We start from the raw sequence: 18,014 nt of genomic DNA on the forward strand, positions 1-18,014 counted from the left end.
GGTCTCGGGAAGCCCCCTCCCCGAGCCTTTATTTCCTCCCTCCCCTTGAATTTAGTAGTCCCTTGAATTTAATAATTCCCCCCCCCATTTAACCAATACCCCTTTTCTTGCTTGGTTTCTCCCCCCCCTTTTATTTCTCCCTCCCCCTTATAGAGAAAATATAGGGTAAATTGCAAAATGGATAAATCTCCCTTTCCCGGTTCTGCTCTCTTCTGGGTTTCCTGGCTGGGATGGTGGTTTGGGATTGATGATGATTAATCTGTGGTTTCTTTCTCCCGGAGCCGAATAAATTGCCTTTGCTCTTAACTAATCCGCCTTTTCTTTCTCCCAGGTCCCTTCGGCTCTGGATTTCCTTGCCCTCTCTTTCCCCCCCCCCCAAAGAGTCCTTTTTTGGAGGGGCAGCTTCGGCCCTCCAAAAGATAGACCGGATATCAAGCCTTGGAAAGGGGGCCCACCTGCCCACCCGGGTCAAAATTGGGCCTTCTTTGAGACGCTTTCATTCCCAAATAAAATCGGGGGAGGGGGAGGCGCTACCGTCCCCTTTTCCTCCTGTGCCCCACACCCATCCACCGGCAGGCGTCTGTTGGGCTTGTCGCCCCTGTGTGAATTGTGCCCGTCTAATAACACCCCCGTTAATCCCTCCACCAATTTATTTTCCAAGTTTTCCCCCCCCCTTAAAATTTAGGAATTTGGAAGGCTGAGCAGAGAGAAGGCAGGAAGGAGACGGTTCCTATAAAAAAAACCCAAAATTTAGGTTTTGCAATTTGGGGTGCGTGTGTGTCACCCGTTTTGAACGGGGTGTGCATTTCCTTTTTCTTCCTCCTTTTTTTTTGGACTCCCATCGGTGAAGAAGACCAGTGGGACAGAACCAGCTGTTGGAAACATGTTAAAGGGGGTGAGTCGGACCCCCCGTCTTTTTCTCGTTCTCTGGACGAGCTGGCTGATTCTTTGGACTTCCGTTTGACCCACCAGCTTGGCATCTAAACCGTGGGCGATTCCTCCCACCCACTTCCCCCCTTTGGACCTTCCCCACGGAGAAGGGTCAGGGTACCCCCTTGGCATAGGTGAAGTCTTAAGGGGGATTCGCCATGGCGGGGGCCATCGCCTCCCGCATGAGTTTCAGCTCTTTAAAGAGGAAGCAGCCCAAAACCTTCACAGTTCGGATTGTTACCATGGATGCCGAAATGGAGTTCAACTGCGAGGTAAAATGCCTTTGCCGCAATTTTAGAAGCTGTGAGAAGCCTGCGAGGTTGGATTGATTCAGTGCAGAACAGGCAGTCCTCGACTTACAACGGTTCCTTGAGTGGTCGAGGTTACAGTGGTGCTGAACAAATTGACTTAACGGCCATTTTTCACACCTAAACAGCCGTTGCAGCATCCCCTAGGGCAGGGGTAGGCAACCTCGGCTCTTTTATGACTCATGGACTTCAACTCCCACCCTTATGACTGACGGTTGCCGTGTCCTGGGGTCGTCTGATCCCCTTTTGCGACCTTCTGACAAGCAAAGTCAGCGGGGGAGGCCAGATTCACTTAACCACCGGGTTACCAACTTAACAACTTGCCATGATCCACTTAACAACTGTGGCAAGAAAGGTTGTAAAAATGAGGCAATCTGACTTAGCCAATGTCTCGGCAACAGAAATTTTGGGGGCTCATTTGCGGCCGTAAGTCAAGGGCTGCCTGTGCTTTCTTTGCTTTCTTGTTTTTATGGTCCTTTGCAGAGTCAGCCGGATGTTTAGACTTGGACATCCCACAAACTGCTTCCCAAAAACCTGGGATAGGCAGGTACGGAGGTTTGATGGTTTTACAGTTATTGTCGCAGGATGTCAGCTGCTCAAGAGTAAAGCTGCCTTTTGCAATTGACCGATGGTGTTTAAGTGGTGCTCCAGAGGTTTTGGGATTGCCAACTACCATTCATACTACTTTTGCTTTTTTTTATTCTTATCTTTTCACTGTCAGCCAGATGTTTAGATTTGGCATTTTTATCCCCCTGTCCAGTCCTCCTCAAGGACCTGGGATAAGCAGAGGTGGAGGCCGGATGGTGTCAGAAGCATCATCGCATTATTGTTATCGTCACCATCAAATTTAGTTGCTGCCTGTCTTGCAGTTCAAAGCGACTTTGACATGACTGAAGGGAAGGGGGAAAAAAGTTGAATAGGATTCACGTCTGAGTAACTTGCCTACAATGACGTGGTGAGGAATTTATTAACTATCCCAGCCAAGAGGTGCCTTTGACCTGTTTCACGTCGCACGTGGCCGTGGCTTGTCCCACCGTGTTTAATAATCCATAATTGGCCAGTATCACAGTACCTGCCGAGCCCAGCGCAAGGTGACTGTGGCTTGTTCGGTACTTGTTTGGCACCGAATTCTAATTTAGCCTCTTCACCTTGCAAGCCGCCAGAAGTTTTTCCCAGCCATCGGAGGGAGTTTGGTGTTTCGCTTGCAAACCCTGGGGGGGGGGGATTTGGGGGTCAAGATGAATTGGATCCCAAGCACTTGTCCAGGTCCTCTTGGAATATTCATGAACCGCTAGAAAAGTCTGGGGAAATGAAAGCTGCCTCTGCTCTTCTCTTAAAGGAAGGAGGCGTCTGACAGGTGCATCTTAGTGGAAATTTTTTCCTGGAGGTGCCTTTCCCAGGAGGCTGAAGCTGTCCGAGGAGGGGAAAGAACCCCCCCTTCATTTTCCAAAGCAACTTATGCCTACCCCATCCTCTTCCCAGGCCATTCGAAAAGGTTGCTGCCTCTTTCTATTTGACAGATGCTTCTTGGCAACTGACTCGTACTTACGACGGTCGCAGAGCCCCAGAGACACGTGATCCCCTTTTGCGACCTTATTACGAGCCAAGTCACACTATAATCTTACATTCCAGCATTGCATAAATCCTCTAGTTTTTAACCTTTTTCCTCTTGGCTTCGTTTTCTGATCTCCCTTTGATGCTGCTAGCAGAGTGTTGAGTCTCAGTGTGTTATCCACACTTGCGTATCTCCACGTGTCCCCACGGAACAAGCCGAGTGGTTTTGTTCTCAACTCGGTTTACAGTATTTCCTTGGTGGATTAGCAGAAATGGCTTTTAATTAAAAAGGCATTATCGGGCTGTCATGCAGCCTAAGAAAACAGAAATAGCTTTTCACGCCTTCTGTACGCGGCCCAGTTAACTCGCCCTTTATCTATTTATTTTGACATCTCTTTGTCGCAGAACGAAATGGGAGGGTGTCCTGCGAGTTTGGTGGGTTTAAAATACTTTATTCGCCTGCTCTCATAATAGGTTTTTTATTTTATTTTTTATTTTTTTATTTTAATCCCATTTATATCCCGCCCTTCTCCAAAGACTCAGGGTGGCTTACAATCTAAAGCATAAATCAATGTGCTTAGCAATAGCCTTCATTCTATGTATATGCCTGCTTATTAGAGCTTTCAGCCCCCCCAAGCGGCATTTTTACAAAGTCAGCTTATTGCCCCCAACAATCTGGGTCCTCATTTTACCTACCTCGGAAGGATGGAAGGCTGAGTCAACCTTGAGCAAATAGCAAATAGTTATTTGGGGGAGTTGCTTTTCCTTCCATTGTAAAACAGGAGCGTCCAACTTCGGCAACTTTAAGACTTGTGGACTTCAATTCCCAGAATTCCCAACTAACACTGGGGCTGGGGGTTTCCTGGGAATTGAAGTCCACAAGTCTGAAAGTCGCCTAGGTTGGATATACTTGTTGTAAAGCGTCCTTTTTAAATGCACCAGTATCAGCAGCAGCAAGAAAAAAGAAAAATTCTCTCTTTTTACTCTTTTCATTTCTTTGAAATTTCAGCTTGCTACCCTGGTTCATATCCTTCTTTCGAATGGTGTTGCAGTCGTATCTTTCTCTATCTGAAGTTTGATTTAAGCCTGTAGGATGTAACTGCCCAGTTTGGGTTATGCTTATGTGGGATAAATTTTTGTCGGCCAGTTCTGTCAACATCTCTGCATGGAGGAACGCCATGATTCACTGTCCTTATTTTTCTGGTCTTCCTGTCCATTGCTTCTAGTTCTGCTTTGAGTCCAGTCCACTATTCCAGCTGTGTGTCTAATGATTGGAATTGCCCATGTGTTGATTGCCTCCACGGTATTTCCTCCATTGAGTTTTAAGATCTTCACATTTGTGATGGATTCACCTCTAACCTTCTTCTTGACTGGGGTGTGCTTGATAATGATTATCACCTTTCAAACAATTCACGAATGTTAGTCTTCAATCCTTGCAACGGCTTTTACAAGCTAAATCATATTATCCTGCTAGATGAATGAAGAGGATGAGATTAAGGTTGTAGGTTCTCCAGAAATGTCTCCGCAGTAGAAGTAAAGTCTGAAATGAGCTCCTTGTGATATTTAACAGCCCACTTTGCTACTAGCAAGCAAAAAAAAATAATAATGAATTATTCATCCTAGATTTCTTTTCAGCTTGCTGATTTCTTGTCTTTTCTTGTCATTTCTTTGACTTGTTCTTGAGCTGCTCAGAGTCATGGGAGAATTGGGTGGCGTATAACTTTAATAAATTATTTCTGAGTGAATGTTGAATGTGCTTCTCGTTTTTGAAGATGTTGTTCCCTGAATTGTGTTCTGGCAGTTCTGGGTGATGTTCTTTGGGAATCGCTTTGGATAAAGATGCAGCGGGCATCTTCCTTGATAGACAGGGGCTTCTGAGACCTCTTAATTGTAGAATTATTTTTATGCTGTTCCGTAGTGTTTAAAAATTGTAATTCCATCGTAATGTTGGAATTGCCGCTGTCAGCATTGTAAGTTTTAATTTTAATGCCTAAGGTTTCAATATTTCTCCTGTTTAAATTGTCTGTATTGCTGTTTAGGATACTGTAAGTTTCTCAGAGTCGCTTGAGAGTGAGATGGGTGGCACATACGTTTAATAAATAAAATATTGCAGCAGCAGATGGGGGCAAGACTGTGGCTGATTCCCAAAAGCAGGAAGCCGAAGCAGATCCCTGAGTGATTTATTGGATAATACCACGCCTCTGGAGATTCCCAGTCATCCAGGTCAAGGCAACTGGACTTTGTTTTCCTTGAAGACATTTCACTTCTGATCCAAGAAGCATCTTCAGTTCTGATGCTTCTTGGATGAGAAGCGAAACGCCTTCAAGAAAAAAGCAAAGAAAGTCCAGTTGCCTTTTGGGAGGGGGGGGGGGAAAGCATCTTTGGGACAACAACACCATGCATTTTCCCGGCAATACGGAGGTGCTTTGCCGCTGATTTCTGCCATGTTTTCCCCATTTCTCAGTCTTATCTCTGGGCTTTCCTAGTGGTCTCCCTTCCATACGCTCACTAGACCAGGCTTTGCTTAGCTTCTGCCCTCAGACATGGTTGGCCAGATGTTGCTGCTGCTTGAAGAATGGGAGAAACAACAGTTCCCCCCCCCCACCAGTGTTGTCCTCAGCTCTTAAAAACAACAACAACGACAAAAAACAAATTCAGAGTACAGTTTAGTACAGGGTGTTCTTTCTGATGGGTCTCTGCTTTGCATTTTGTCCCTGGGTTTCCCTCAGATATTTTCCAAGCCCTGATATTTTCCAAGACTTCCACATTGTAATTGCCAGAGGAGCAGTTACGACACCACTTGCGGAAAAAGGACGCGGCAGCGTATTCCCGGAGTGATGTTTCCCACGTCTGCCAAATTTGCAAATGACTCCTGTCGCAGCTTAATAAATAATGTACACCCCCTTAATAGATTTCCCCCCCCCCATCCCTCTGATCTGACAAGAAGCCCAGTCGAAGCCTTCCCACCCCCACCCCCACCCCAGCGCTGGCTGGATTTTAAGTACTTGTTCCTGTTTACTTAAAAACATTTATGCTCGGATAAATTGCCAGAGCCCTTGCATTTAGCAAAGATCGTAAATCCCGAACCTGCAAAAAATATCAGCCGTGCCTCCCTTTAGCTTCTTTTAATCAGGGAGTTTCTTCACGTATTCTTCCGGGACTTGCAAATATAGCTAACGAGCCACATTAAGATAAGGCTAATGGAATATGACACCTGTGAAAGGACATTTGCATTCCGGCCAGGAGTTCTCCAGGTAAAAAGAGGAACCACAGGGGGAACCTCGCCTTGTACCCCCCCCCCACAGACACACACCCCCGCCCGACGGTTTTTACGGTCTTGCAGTTCAATTACGGGTCTGTCTCTAATGCGGCATATTTTAGTTGGGGATTGTAGCTGTGTAACACAGATGATCCTCAACTTACGATGGATAGTTTAGCGACCTTTTTGAAGTTACAACCTGCCTGGAAAAGGGGACCCAGATCTGAAGCTCTAATGATGGGATCCTCTCCCACTTCAGGCGCTCAGCTGCATGGCGACATGTACAGCCGTTTGCAGAATAATAGAGTTGGAAGGGGCCTTGGAGGTCATCTAGTCCAACCCCCTGCCCAAGCAGGAGAGCCTATACCACTTCCTATACCTTCACTAGCATGTTTCTACCTCCAAAGAACGATGGTCACCGTGCAGGCTTACGATAGACTAATTCCATTACTGACCACGGGTTGGGATCTTCGCTGGCCGCTGAGCCCGTGGAATGCAAGAAGCTCAGCCAGTCTTCATTAAGTCCCTCACCCCCCTTTATCCTGTCCTTAATCAATTCAGGGTGATAGCAGCAAGACATGAAATCAATACGTGGATCTCAGTGCAATTTACAGTCGCCGTGCTATCTTAAATTGAGAAAGGAACCCCAACCATTTTATTATTGTCTATGTCAATTTGTACTTTTATCGTGTCAGTGCCATGGATTTTCCAGGCAGATCCCAACGGAACAAAAGCACAACAATTAAAGAAGGACTAACGTCGTCGTTTATTCCACTTAAAAAGTCCAGAGGGAGAAGGAAGTTCTAATCTCTTGATAGATCCTCAGATAGTCAGATCTAAATTGCCTGGGACTTTATTAAAGATTTAAGTCTCTTTCTTGGGGGCAACCAGAACATGGCTTTAAGCAAGCCTATAAGACAAGCCTGGTGTTGTGTGACCTGAACCGTGGCACTTTGCAATTTGTCTTCTAACAAAGAATGCCACATTGGCAAGGACAGCTTGATGGGCTTTGTAGTCTGGTGCATTGGGAATTGGTCTCGGCGAAGAAGGTTGATTTGGACTATCTCTGTTGTCATATTCTGTCAATCTGTCCCTGGCCTTTATTGATTGGGACTACAGCTCCCCAAATTCCCAATCGGTCTGGATAATAGCACTAGTACTTAGAGTTATATGTCGTTTCATAGTGCTTTACAGCCCTCTCTAAGTGGTTTACAGGTGAGATCCCTAACCTTTCGGGCACCAGGGACCGGTTCCGTGGAGAAAGGTTTTTCCACAGACCAGAGAGTGCGTGGTTTTGTGTTCTGCCTGGATCCCACGGATCGGGCTTTGCCTGTTTGTGCAGCCCGGTTGCTGGCATGCCACAACCCGGTACCGGTCCACGGCCCGGGGGTTGGGGACCCCTGGTTTACAGAATCAGCATCCTTCCCCCCCCAACAGTCTGGGTCCTCATTTTACCGGCCTCAGAAGGATAGAAGGCCGAGTCATCTTTGAGCAGGTCAGGATCGAACTCCTGACAGTGAGCAGCGAGTTAGCCAGCAGTGCTGCATCACCACGTCTCTTATAGCTAACATTTGCTCAATTTCCCATTCATCTGTTTTGGCCATGTTCTCAGTGTCGAAAGTATGGAGTCCAAGGAAGGAGAGAACCGCTATTTGATCTTAGTTCAGGTAATCAAATTGCAAAAAAAGAAAAAGAAAATTGATGAGGACCCAGATTGTTGGGGGCAATTAAGCTGACTTTGTAATAATGCCGCTTGGGGGTGTGTGAAAGCCCTAATAAGCAGGCGTATACATAGAATGAAGGCTACTGCTAAGCTTGTAAGCCGCCCTGAGTCTTCGGAGAAGGGCGGGATATAAATGGAATTAAAATAAAAAAATAAAAAAATAAAATTGCAAAGCTCCAACTCGGAGCAATCTCTCCGTGACCATTAAATGGGCCTTATTCCATTGATGAGCAAGCCTAAAGCTTAATAGCCTTAGCAGTCACCGAAAGGCCAGTTAGAAGTGTCCGAGGCTCAGTGACAGATAAGGACGGGCTCCGATGTCTAGAAAAAAGTCGGGCGCACAGTTAAGTCCTCGACTTACAACTATTCATTTAGGGACACACACGCACACCCCGAAGTTACAATCGAGGCTGGAAAAAGTGACTTGGGACCGTTGCAGCGTCCCCACAGTGCTATGATGTTCGGACACTCGGCCCCCCTGGCACGTCTTTGTGACCAATTGCATGCCCTGTCCTGGGCTCACGGGGCCACCATTTTGTACCTTCCCAGCTCAACCCGGCTTGGCTTCCAACAATATCGGATGCCAGATTCGCTTAACAGCTGCAGGGAATTCGCTTAACAGTTGTGGCTAAAACAAGCCAACCAACCAACGGCCTCCAAATGCAGCAAGACTCACTTCCCAACTGCCTTGCTTAGAACCCCAGAAAATGTGGGGGTCAGTTGCCGTCATAACTCAAGGACCGCTGCATTGGACAGACGTTTGAGAGGTGCTCTCACCGTTCCCGGCAAATACCCAAAACGGCTTCCCTGGTTTTTTCTTCTTTCTTTCTTTCTTTCTTTCTTTCTTTCTTTCTTTCTTTCTTTCTTTCTTTCTTTCTTTCTTTCTTCTTTCTTTCTTTCTTTCTTTCTTTCTTTCTTTCTTTCTTTCTTTCTTTCTTTCTTTCTTTCTTTCTTTCTTTCTTTCTTTCTTTCTTTCTTTCTTTCTTTCTTTCTTTCTTTCTTTCTTTCTTTCCCCCCTCCCCCCCTCCCCCTTTTCTCAGTTCCCTGGAACTGCAGCATTTTAATGTTTTCCCCCCGAACTTCATTATAAAGACTTTGCACCAGCTTACATAACACGGCACTTCATTTGCAGTCAGGCTGGGCTTGAATTCGGGCAAGGGAGGGGGATCGAATTCCGGCGAGGGAGGGGAGGGGGGCGCTCCCCCTCCCTGTCCTTCCTAGCAAAGCACAGCTGGAGTTTGAAAACACCGATTCCTCTGGGCACCGGACGGCATCTGTGGATGCAAAGGCTGTTCTCTGCCTGAGCATCCTTTTTAGCAAAGGACGAGAACACGGGTCCGTGGTCTGCCTCTTCGCTTGTCAATCTTTCCCTTTAGAGCCATGATGACAGTAAAGAAAAGACAGACCGGGGGCGGGTGGCAGGGAAGGAAACCACTGCCAACAGAGGGGTGAGGGGGTACCTTATTACGAAATATTCCTTTGAGGAATATTGATCCAATGTCCCAAGCTTTCTCGCCATTTTTTAAAGCCGGACATGAGCAAAAGGGAGTTAAACCAAGCCGTTTGCAAACAGATGCATTTCCATGCTCAGTTCTGAATTAAGTTCACCCATGATGGCCTTAATTGTGGTTTATTTAGCCACGGTTTATTAAGCCTTCTCCCCCCCCCCCCCCGCCTTCCCGGACAGGGTTGGCATGTCACGTTAAGTCCATCCACCAACCCACCCCAACCAATTTTATCCCAGTTTAGCCATGGGAAGTGTGAATTCAGCCTTTGGTGCCGCAATAGCAAAAAAGCACGGTGCCACTTTTGCACAGTGGGATGCTCTGGTGGATAACAGAATAACAGTCTTGGAAGGGATCGTGGAGGTCTTCTAGTCCAACCCGTTGTTCAAGCAGGAGACCCTCTGCCATTCTGGAGAAATGCCCAGTCTCTTCTTAAAAGCCTCCAGTGATGGAGCACTCACAACTTCTGGAGGCAAGCACTAGTTGATTGTTCTGACTGTCAGGAAATTCTTCCTTAGTTCTAGCTTGCTTCTCTCCTTGATTGGTTTCCATCCGTTGTTTCTTGCCCTGCCTTTGGGTGCTCTGGAGAATAGGATGACCTTGTGGCATGACCTCTTCCTTGTGGCATCCCCTGAGATAGTGGGACACTCCTGTCATGATACCCCAGTCCTCCTCTTCCTTAGACTAGTAAAGGTAAAGGTTCCCCCGCACATGCGTGCTAGTCTTTTCCGACTCTAGGGGCCGGTGCTCATCTCCGTTTCAAAGCCGAAGAGCCAGCGCTTGTCCGAGGACGTCTCCGTGGTCATGTGGCCAGCATGACTAGACGCCAAAGGCGCACAGAACGCTGTTACCTTCCCACCGGAGGGGTCCCTATTTTTCTACTTGCATTTTTACGTGCTTTCGAACTGCTAGGTTGGCAGAAGCTGGGACACGTAACAGGCGCTCACTGCTACGCGGCACTCGGGATTCGACACGCCAAACTGCCGACCTTCCGATTGACAAGCTCAGCGTCCTAACCCACTGAGCCACCGCTTCCCTCCCTTGCTTAGACTAGTGGACACACCCAATTCCAGCAACCGTTCTTTATATGTTTTAGCCTCCATCCCCCCTAATCATCTTCGTTGCTGTTCTCTGCACTCTTTCCAGAGTCTCAACATCTCTTCTGCAGGTCCCCCTCTTGAACCTCCGTGTTCTGTTCTTCTTCTAACACATCAGGAAGGTCTTAGAGCAGGACGTGGCCCTTGAGTTTATTGCTCCTTTAAATTACTGCAAAGTAGGAATTCGGGCCAGGATCCCTGGTCTTAATTCCCCCTTTTCTTCTCCTCCAGAGGATTTTTTTTTAATTGTTTTGTTTTGATTCGTTTGCCACCCATCTCGCTTGGAGGGGACTCCGAGCAGCCTGGATTCTTTAGCCTTGTGTTCTGTTTTTCCGCACGAGGAAAAACAAAAAAGTGTGAGGGGGGGAGACCTGAGGGTGATGCTCTTTGCTGTTTTGCAGCCAGAAGTCGTCGCCAGGGGGCGGTGCGTGATAACGACTGCCGGACACTGAATAACACTAAAGCAGAACAGGGCAAATCACCTTTCAGGATAAATATTGATGCTATGCAGGTGATCCTGTTGAAGAGGTGCGGGGGGGGGGGCGCGCGCGAGAGGAATGTTATGCCAAAGCCTAGGAATCTTGCCTGCTTTCGAAGCCCTTGGACTCCTGCATTTACTTCTTTGCTTTCATGCAATTGTGGTCCCCCACCCCACCCCACTCTTTCCTAAGCAGGTCCTAGTGAGGTATAAAACGATCTGCATCCCTCTGAAGCAAGGGTCCCCCACCCCCCCGGTCCGTGGACCAGTACCGGGCTGCGGCACGCCAGCAACCGGTCTGCACAAAGAAGCAAAGCTCCATCCATGGGATGCAGGCAGCCCACAAAACCACGCACCCTCCGGTCCGTGGAAAAACCTCTCTCCACGGAACCGGTCCCCGGTGCCCCGAAGGTTGGGAACCTCTGCTCCGAAGGATTTTGGCTTTAGCAAAAAAAAAAACCAAACCTTGGCTTTCTTGATCATTTAGAACCAACCAGGTTAACGTTAAGCATTTAGAAACATTTCTAAATTGCATCCCCATCTGAACATGTCTTCTCTTGCCTTCTGATGCTTCCTTGTTGTGTATCGGAAGGCAAGAAAAGAAACAACGGATGGAAACTTAATTACGGAGAGAAGCCACGTAAGGAGAAATTTCCTAACGGTGAGAACAATTAACCAGTGGAACGGCTTGCCTCCAGAAGTTGTGGGTGCTCCATCACTGGAGGCTTTCAAGAAGAGACTGGACAATGTCTGAAAGATCTCTTGCTTGGGCAGGGGGTTGGGCTAGAAGACCTCAAAGGACCCTTCCAGCTCTGTAATTCTATGTTCTGTGTATCTAGTACATAGGTTGTAGGAGCTCAGCTTTGAAGAAAAGCGATAACTTGGTTCGTTTTCCTATCTTTCTCCATATTTCCACGGCATTCCCTTTGCGCTGCTCTTCTCTCACACGCCTTAAACTATGGATGTATTCATTGACACCTGTGTATATTGGATGAAGGTTACCCACTGAAACACAAACAGGGATTTCAATCGTATGCCCTGTTAGATAAGGTGAAGCAGAACAATGCAATCATGTTTTGTACCTGCAGAGGGATTTTTTTTTTTCCCCATCACCTGCTTTTTGCTGATAAGATGGATCTGTTTCGTGTGCAGAAAGAGGTTAATAAAAGAGAGTGCAGGCTAAGGTTTTTTTCCAGATACAGTTGTGGAAACTGGGCAACTTGTTAAAGATAGGCTTAGCGGGTCTTCACCAATACCTGTGGTCGCCTTCAGGAAGTTTGTAGCTGGCACTAATCATGACTGAACAGATGGGAAGGCAGATGTAGTGCATAGAGGAGCCCTACCTCCTGTGACATGGAAATGGAAATTTCCCCAGAATTTAGACTAGTTTTATTAAACAAGTCATAGCCATGGCAGCGTCCCCGCCATCATCATCTGATCGTGATTTCCAGTGCTCTCTGCAGTCTTCCCAGAAGGAAAACTGCAGGAAATCAGAAGTCACTCCCGCTCTTTTTTTTTCCAGCCCACGGTCATTCTGTTTCTCTCTTTGGGTAATTAAATATTGACTTATTATTGATGTTTGTTTGCCACTACAATTAATTTTTCCTATTTATGATATATACTCTTCTTGGATGGTTATGTCGGTTCACCCCCCCTCCCCCCAGTGTTGGGGTTAAAAAAAAAACATACGGTCAGCCTTGTGTAGTAGAGTCATACCTTGGCACTTCGACTGCTTCAAAACTCATCCAATTCGGTATTCGACACATTTTTGAAGCAGAAATTTTGTCCCGGCAGAACAAACTTGAAAGCAACTTGGGTTTTGAGAAGGGGAACTTCTAACTTTTTGTTTCCTGGCGCAGGTGAAGTGGAAAGGGAAGGACCTCTTTGACCTGGTGTGTAGGACATTGGGACTCCGTGAAACATGGTTCTTTGGACTGCAGTACATGATTAAAGACACAATAGCCTGGCTCAAAACAGACAAGAAGGTAAGGATCTGCCTTCCCCTCACGAAGGACGAATGTCCATTGCTCTCCAACCTTGGCAAGACTTGTGGACTTCAACTCCCAGAGTTCCCCAGGCAGCATGGGGAATCTGAGGACCAGACAATTCCTTAGCATGGCTAGCTGGGGAATTCTGGAAGTTGAAGTCCACAAGTCTTAAAGTTGCCAAGATTTTGTGTGTGTGTGTGTGTGTGTGTGTGTGTGTCTATATATCTATATCTATATTATTATTATTTATTATTATTATTTATTAAATTTATATTTATATACCGCCCTTCTCCCGGAGGACTCAGGGCGGTGAACAGGGCATATAAATAGAAATACAAAAGTTAAAAAAGGATTAAATAATTGCCCAATTAAAACAATCACAATACCGCCCTTCTCCCGGAGGACTCAGGGCGGTGAACAGGGCATATAAATAGAAATACAAAAGTTAAAAAAGGATTAAATAATTGCCCAATTAAAACAATCACAATATAAAACCCATTAAAACCCTAACGTTCCCCCATCAGGCCAGGCCAGCTTGTTCAAATAAATGGGTCTTTAGCCCGCGCCGGAAGGAGCGAAGATCTGGTGCCGTCCGGAGCTCAACTGGCAGTTGGTTCCATAAAGCCGGGGCGCCCACAGAGAAGACCCTCCCCCTGGGGGCCACCAGCCGGCATGTCTATGTCTATGTCTATGTCTATATCTATATCTATATCTATATCTATATCTATGTCTATGTCTATGTCTATGTCTACGTCTACGTCTACGTCTACGTCTACGTCTACGTCTACGTCTACGTCTACATCTATATCTATATCTATATCTATATCTATATCTATATCTATCTATATCTATATCATCTATGCCGTTTGTGTGCTCAAGGCAACAGGGTGTACTCTTGCGGGTGTGAAGAAGGCACTGGGCAGAGTTTTAAGTGGAGGGGCCATCCACTTTTCTCTTTTCCTTTCTCTCCGATTTCTTGTCTCTGACAAGATAATTCACTTTTTGCCCAAGGTCTCCATTTCTTGCTTTAGACATGAGACTAACCCTGTTTCGCTTTTAGTGCAAGTACAACAGGAATGAACAAATCTCTTTTCCTTGGGGCTTCTCCAGCATCTGATCTTTTGTTTGGTGTGTTTGGCTTAGATTCACCTCTTCCATTGTGTACCGACATTTTTATTGATGTTGGTTTGATTTTATTTGCCTCTCGCTGAGTGAGTTATCCAGATTTTACATTAATTTGTCTCAAATCTTGGTATTTTCAAGATTGTGAACAGCCATTTAAGGTCAGATTGCCTAAAGCAAAGCTAATGTTATTTCTTTTTTTGAGTTATTCTTTGCAATTCTGGATTTGAACTCCGTAACGTAAAAAGCATTGTTCCCCCCCCTTTACCTCTGAATGTGAGACAAAGGTGCCAAATGTTTTGGGCAGCTGTTCTCAAATAAAAGTAAATAGGTAATGTGACATGGTCCTTTACTCCTAAAATAATGGAAAATGAATCAGCTTTTCAAACCTTAAATTGGTTTGTAATTGTTTCTAAATAAATGCTGGTTTGCTGCATTTATGTACTTTAATGCAACAAAAATATCTGTTATAAAGAACTTCTTTTTCCTTGGTGCACTGAAGATTTGCTGGATTACAATTCCCATCATTCCCAACATTGTTTTGTGGGAAGTCTATATTTAATACATGTAACACAGATAGCGTTCTGTGTAATAGAATTTCCCGTTTCCAAATAAATACGGTAGGATTATAAAAAGTCTATAAAATTAATACTAGATCAGTATGATCCTTTTAAGCAATCTGTATGACTGACTGACTGACTGGGATTATACAGAGCATTAAACCATGATTATCCTTGGTGGATTCAGCAAACCACAACAGCGGGATTCCCACCCATTGTCGATAAGCCGCATACTGCATGATGGCTTAAGGCAAACTCGGGATCTTTTTTTGCGTGTTCATGGAGACAACATTTTAGCAGGGATGATTTACCTTCCACGTGTTGATAGAACTGAGGTCTGGAAGGATCTGAAGAATTTCTTTTTTTTTTAAACACAGTCTGCCTAATTTAAGAGCTTACAAAATTCCCACCTCAAAAGGGCAGAGAAATGGCACCGTCAGTTTTTACCGACCACAATAAAAAAAAAATCTCCCAAAGAATGGATAAAACAGTTTTGGGAGGTTCCTGGATGAGCAGCGACTACGTGCGGCACACCTTGGTCTGTTTCCAAGCAGCCAGAATTGGGCAACCTTTGATCCCAGATGCATTAATATTAGGAGATGCCCTGAGTGTCAGCTCCTCTAATTGGACACGTCTGCACAGGCTAATGAGACTCTTCGGCATCCACCGGAGCATCTGTGGAAGGCGACATTGTGCTTTTTGTGGTCACCGCGAGCACCTTGTGCGTTCTCGTCCAGCTGCCGCTCCCTAATTAGTAAGGATTCCGTGTCTTTGGAGCCTCTGAAAGTTAACAAACTTTTAACATAAGAGCAAAGAAAACATGGCGGTGGTGGCCGTGATTGAGGCAGATCAACAGGAATTTTCTTTCTTTCTTTCTTTCTTTCTTTCTTTCTTTCTTTCTTTCTTTCTTTCTTTCTTTCTTTCTTTCTCTTTCTTTCTTTCTTTCTTTCTTTCTTTCTTTCTTTCTTTCTTTCTTTCTCTCTCTTCCTTCCTCCCTTCCTTCCTCCTTTCTTTCTTTCTTTCTTTCTTTCTTTCTTTCTTTCTTTCTTTCTTTCTTCCCATTCCCTTTCTTTCTTTCTTTCTTTCTTTCTTTCTTTCTTTCTTTCTTTCTTTCTTCTTTCTTTCTTTCTTCCCATTCCCTTTCTTTCTTTCTTTCTTTCTTTCTTTCTTTCTTTCTTTCTTTCTTTCTTTCTTTCTACCCATTCCCTTTCTTTCTTTCTTTCTTTCTTTCTTTCTTTCTTTCTTTCTTTCTTTCTTTCTTTCTTTCTTTCTTTCACTGCCTACTGGTTCTTAGCGCCTCCAGGCAGCTTACAAACAATTAAAAACAAAACAGTACAGTACAGGTAAGTCCTTGACTTATAACCAAAACTGAGCCCCACATTTCCGTGGCAAAGTGAGGAATTTGTTAAGAGGGTTTTGCCCCACCTTTCCCTTGCCACTTTTGTTAAGCGAATCGGCGCAGTTGTTAAGTCTGTCAGACGGAGGTAAAGCGAATCTGGTTCCCCGCTTGACTTGGCTTGTCAGAAGTTCGCCAAATCAGGACGGTCAGGTGGGTGACCCGCTTGATGACCATTGCTACTTGTGACTGTGACGGGCAGGCCCCATTACAGTCATAAGCCGAGGGCTACCCGTAGCTTGCTTGATTGTGCATTAGTCTCAGACTTGCCAGTATTGACCCGGCTTAGCAAGAAGTTGGATGTTCACTTGTTTCTGGATTTGAGGAGGCGGTTGTGATTTTTAAGCCACGGTTTATGGTTTATTGCATCCTGTGAACCCTGCCGATGCTGGTTTGTTCCCTAAACCGTGCGTGAAGCCAACCAGCTGCTGTCTTTCCATGGCTGAAGAGAGCAGCAGTAATAAAAGATAAGATGCTGTGAGGTTTGGAGCGCTTCATCGGAGATCTCCTTCTCCAGGTCCTGGACCACGATGTCCCGAAGGAAGAGCCGGTTACTTTTCACTTCCTGGCCAAGTTTTACCCAGAGAATGCAGAAGAAGAGCTGGTCCAGGAAATCACCCAACATCTGTTCTTCCTACAGGTAAGGCCTTTTGTAAGGGGGACTAATACCTGCCCAGCTTCCGGAGATGCATTTTCAGACTACGGTTTCCACTTTGGGGTGGGTTGTGGGGGGGGGAAGAACAGACGTATTTGGAAATACCAGGGGACATAGGACGTCAAAGGTTGAGATTCCTGTACGAAAGGAATAGCGTTTCTATTGTGAGATTGCACATTTGCACCCTGCTAAACCAGGGTTTCTGAACCTCGGCAGCTTGAAGATATATGGACTTCAACTCCCAGAACTGAAGGGAATTGTAGGAGTTGGAAGTTCACACATCTTCAAGAGTTGAAACACCTGGCTGTAGATACCTTTATGTGACTTCAACACATCTGGAGGACCCAAGCTAGATTAATAGATCTAGATTAATGGAACTTGGCAGGACGAGGGTCAAACATAGCTCTAAAGCCGTATTCGTTGAATAGGATTGTTCCTTTTATTTTCAAAGGGAACCTACACAATCTGTCAACAGCCACAATTTCAGGAAATCTCGCCTTTGCACCAGGCCTCCTGCGTTTCAAGGCTCAGTAGAACATTACTAGGAGAGCCTTGGCTGAATTATCTTCTTTTCCTTCCAGAAATCTGTAACTGATGAAGGCTATTAGGGGTGCGAGACACATGGATATTGTCTTTTGATACATAACGTGTGATTCTAACAGACAATCCACATTATTCCTCTAACAGACAATCCACATTATTTATCGCTGTGTTTGTTTTCTTCGTTTTGTATCCAGTTTTTCCTCCTGGAGCTCAAGGCAAAATTCACGGCATTGACTTTTTTTTCACAAGAACAGCTTTATAGGACAAGTTAGCTGTTAAGGGAGCTTCTGTGGCCAAGGGGAAATCTGAACCTGGGTCTCCTTAATCCTAATCAAACATCCTAAGCACTGCATTGATTGCACTGAAAAGCAAGGTTTTACATTTAGGCAAGAAAAACCAGATGCACAAGAGGTAGAATAGGGGGCACCTGGCTCAACAGTAATAACTGTGGGAGGGGTCTTGGAGTCCTAGTGGACAATCCCTTAAATATGAGCCATCTGTGTGCGGCAGCTGCCAAAAAGCCAATCCAGTCCTAGGCTGCATTAATAGAGGGATAGAATCAAGATCACGTGAAGTGTTAATACCACTCTGTAACGCCTTGGTAAGACCAAACTTGAAATACTGCATACAGTTTTGGTCGCCATGATATAAAAAAGATGTTGAGACTCTAGAAAGAGTGCAGAGAAGAGCAACAGAGATGATTAGGGGAGGATAAAACATGGACGGTTGCAGGAACTGGGTATGTCTAGAGAAGAGGAGGAGGAGGGGTGACACCATAGCAGTGTTCCAATATTTGAGGGGCTGCTACAAAGAAGAGGAGGGTCAAGCTATTCTCCAAAGCGCCTGAAGGCAGGACAAGAAGCAACGGATGGAAACTTTTATATTTGTACAGTGTG

At 45.5% G+C, this 18,014-nt stretch overlaps 1 protein-coding gene across 6 annotated transcripts in view; it reads left to right on the forward strand.

The window, feature by feature from the left end:
• The first annotated feature begins 253 nt into the window (after positions 1–253).
• The window catches only part of NF2 (NF2, moesin-ezrin-radixin like (MERLIN) tumor suppressor), a 58,230-nt gene continuing 40,469 nt past the window's right edge, over positions 254–18,014 (forward strand). For 2 of the 6 annotated variants that reach the window (XM_083373568.1, XM_083373571.1), the window contains exons 1-3: positions 257–1,202; positions 12,714–12,839; positions 16,438–16,560. In XM_083373568.1, the coding sequence (XP_083229694.1) occupies positions 1,089–1,202; positions 12,714–12,839; positions 16,438–16,560 (363 nt within the window). In that variant the 5' untranslated portion in view covers positions 257–1,088. Of the gene's footprint in view, positions 1,203–1,588; positions 1,786–12,713; positions 12,840–16,437; positions 16,561–18,014 lie in introns of those variants that run through there. The other 4 variants (XM_083373569.1, XM_083373572.1, XM_083373570.1 and 1 more) reach the window with 4 other exon arrangements.

Source organism: Vipera ursinii, assembly GCF_947247035.1.
Source record: "Vipera ursinii genome assembly, chromosome: 14".
Classification (NCBI taxonomy): domain Eukaryota; kingdom Metazoa; phylum Chordata; class Lepidosauria; order Squamata; family Viperidae; genus Vipera; species Vipera ursinii.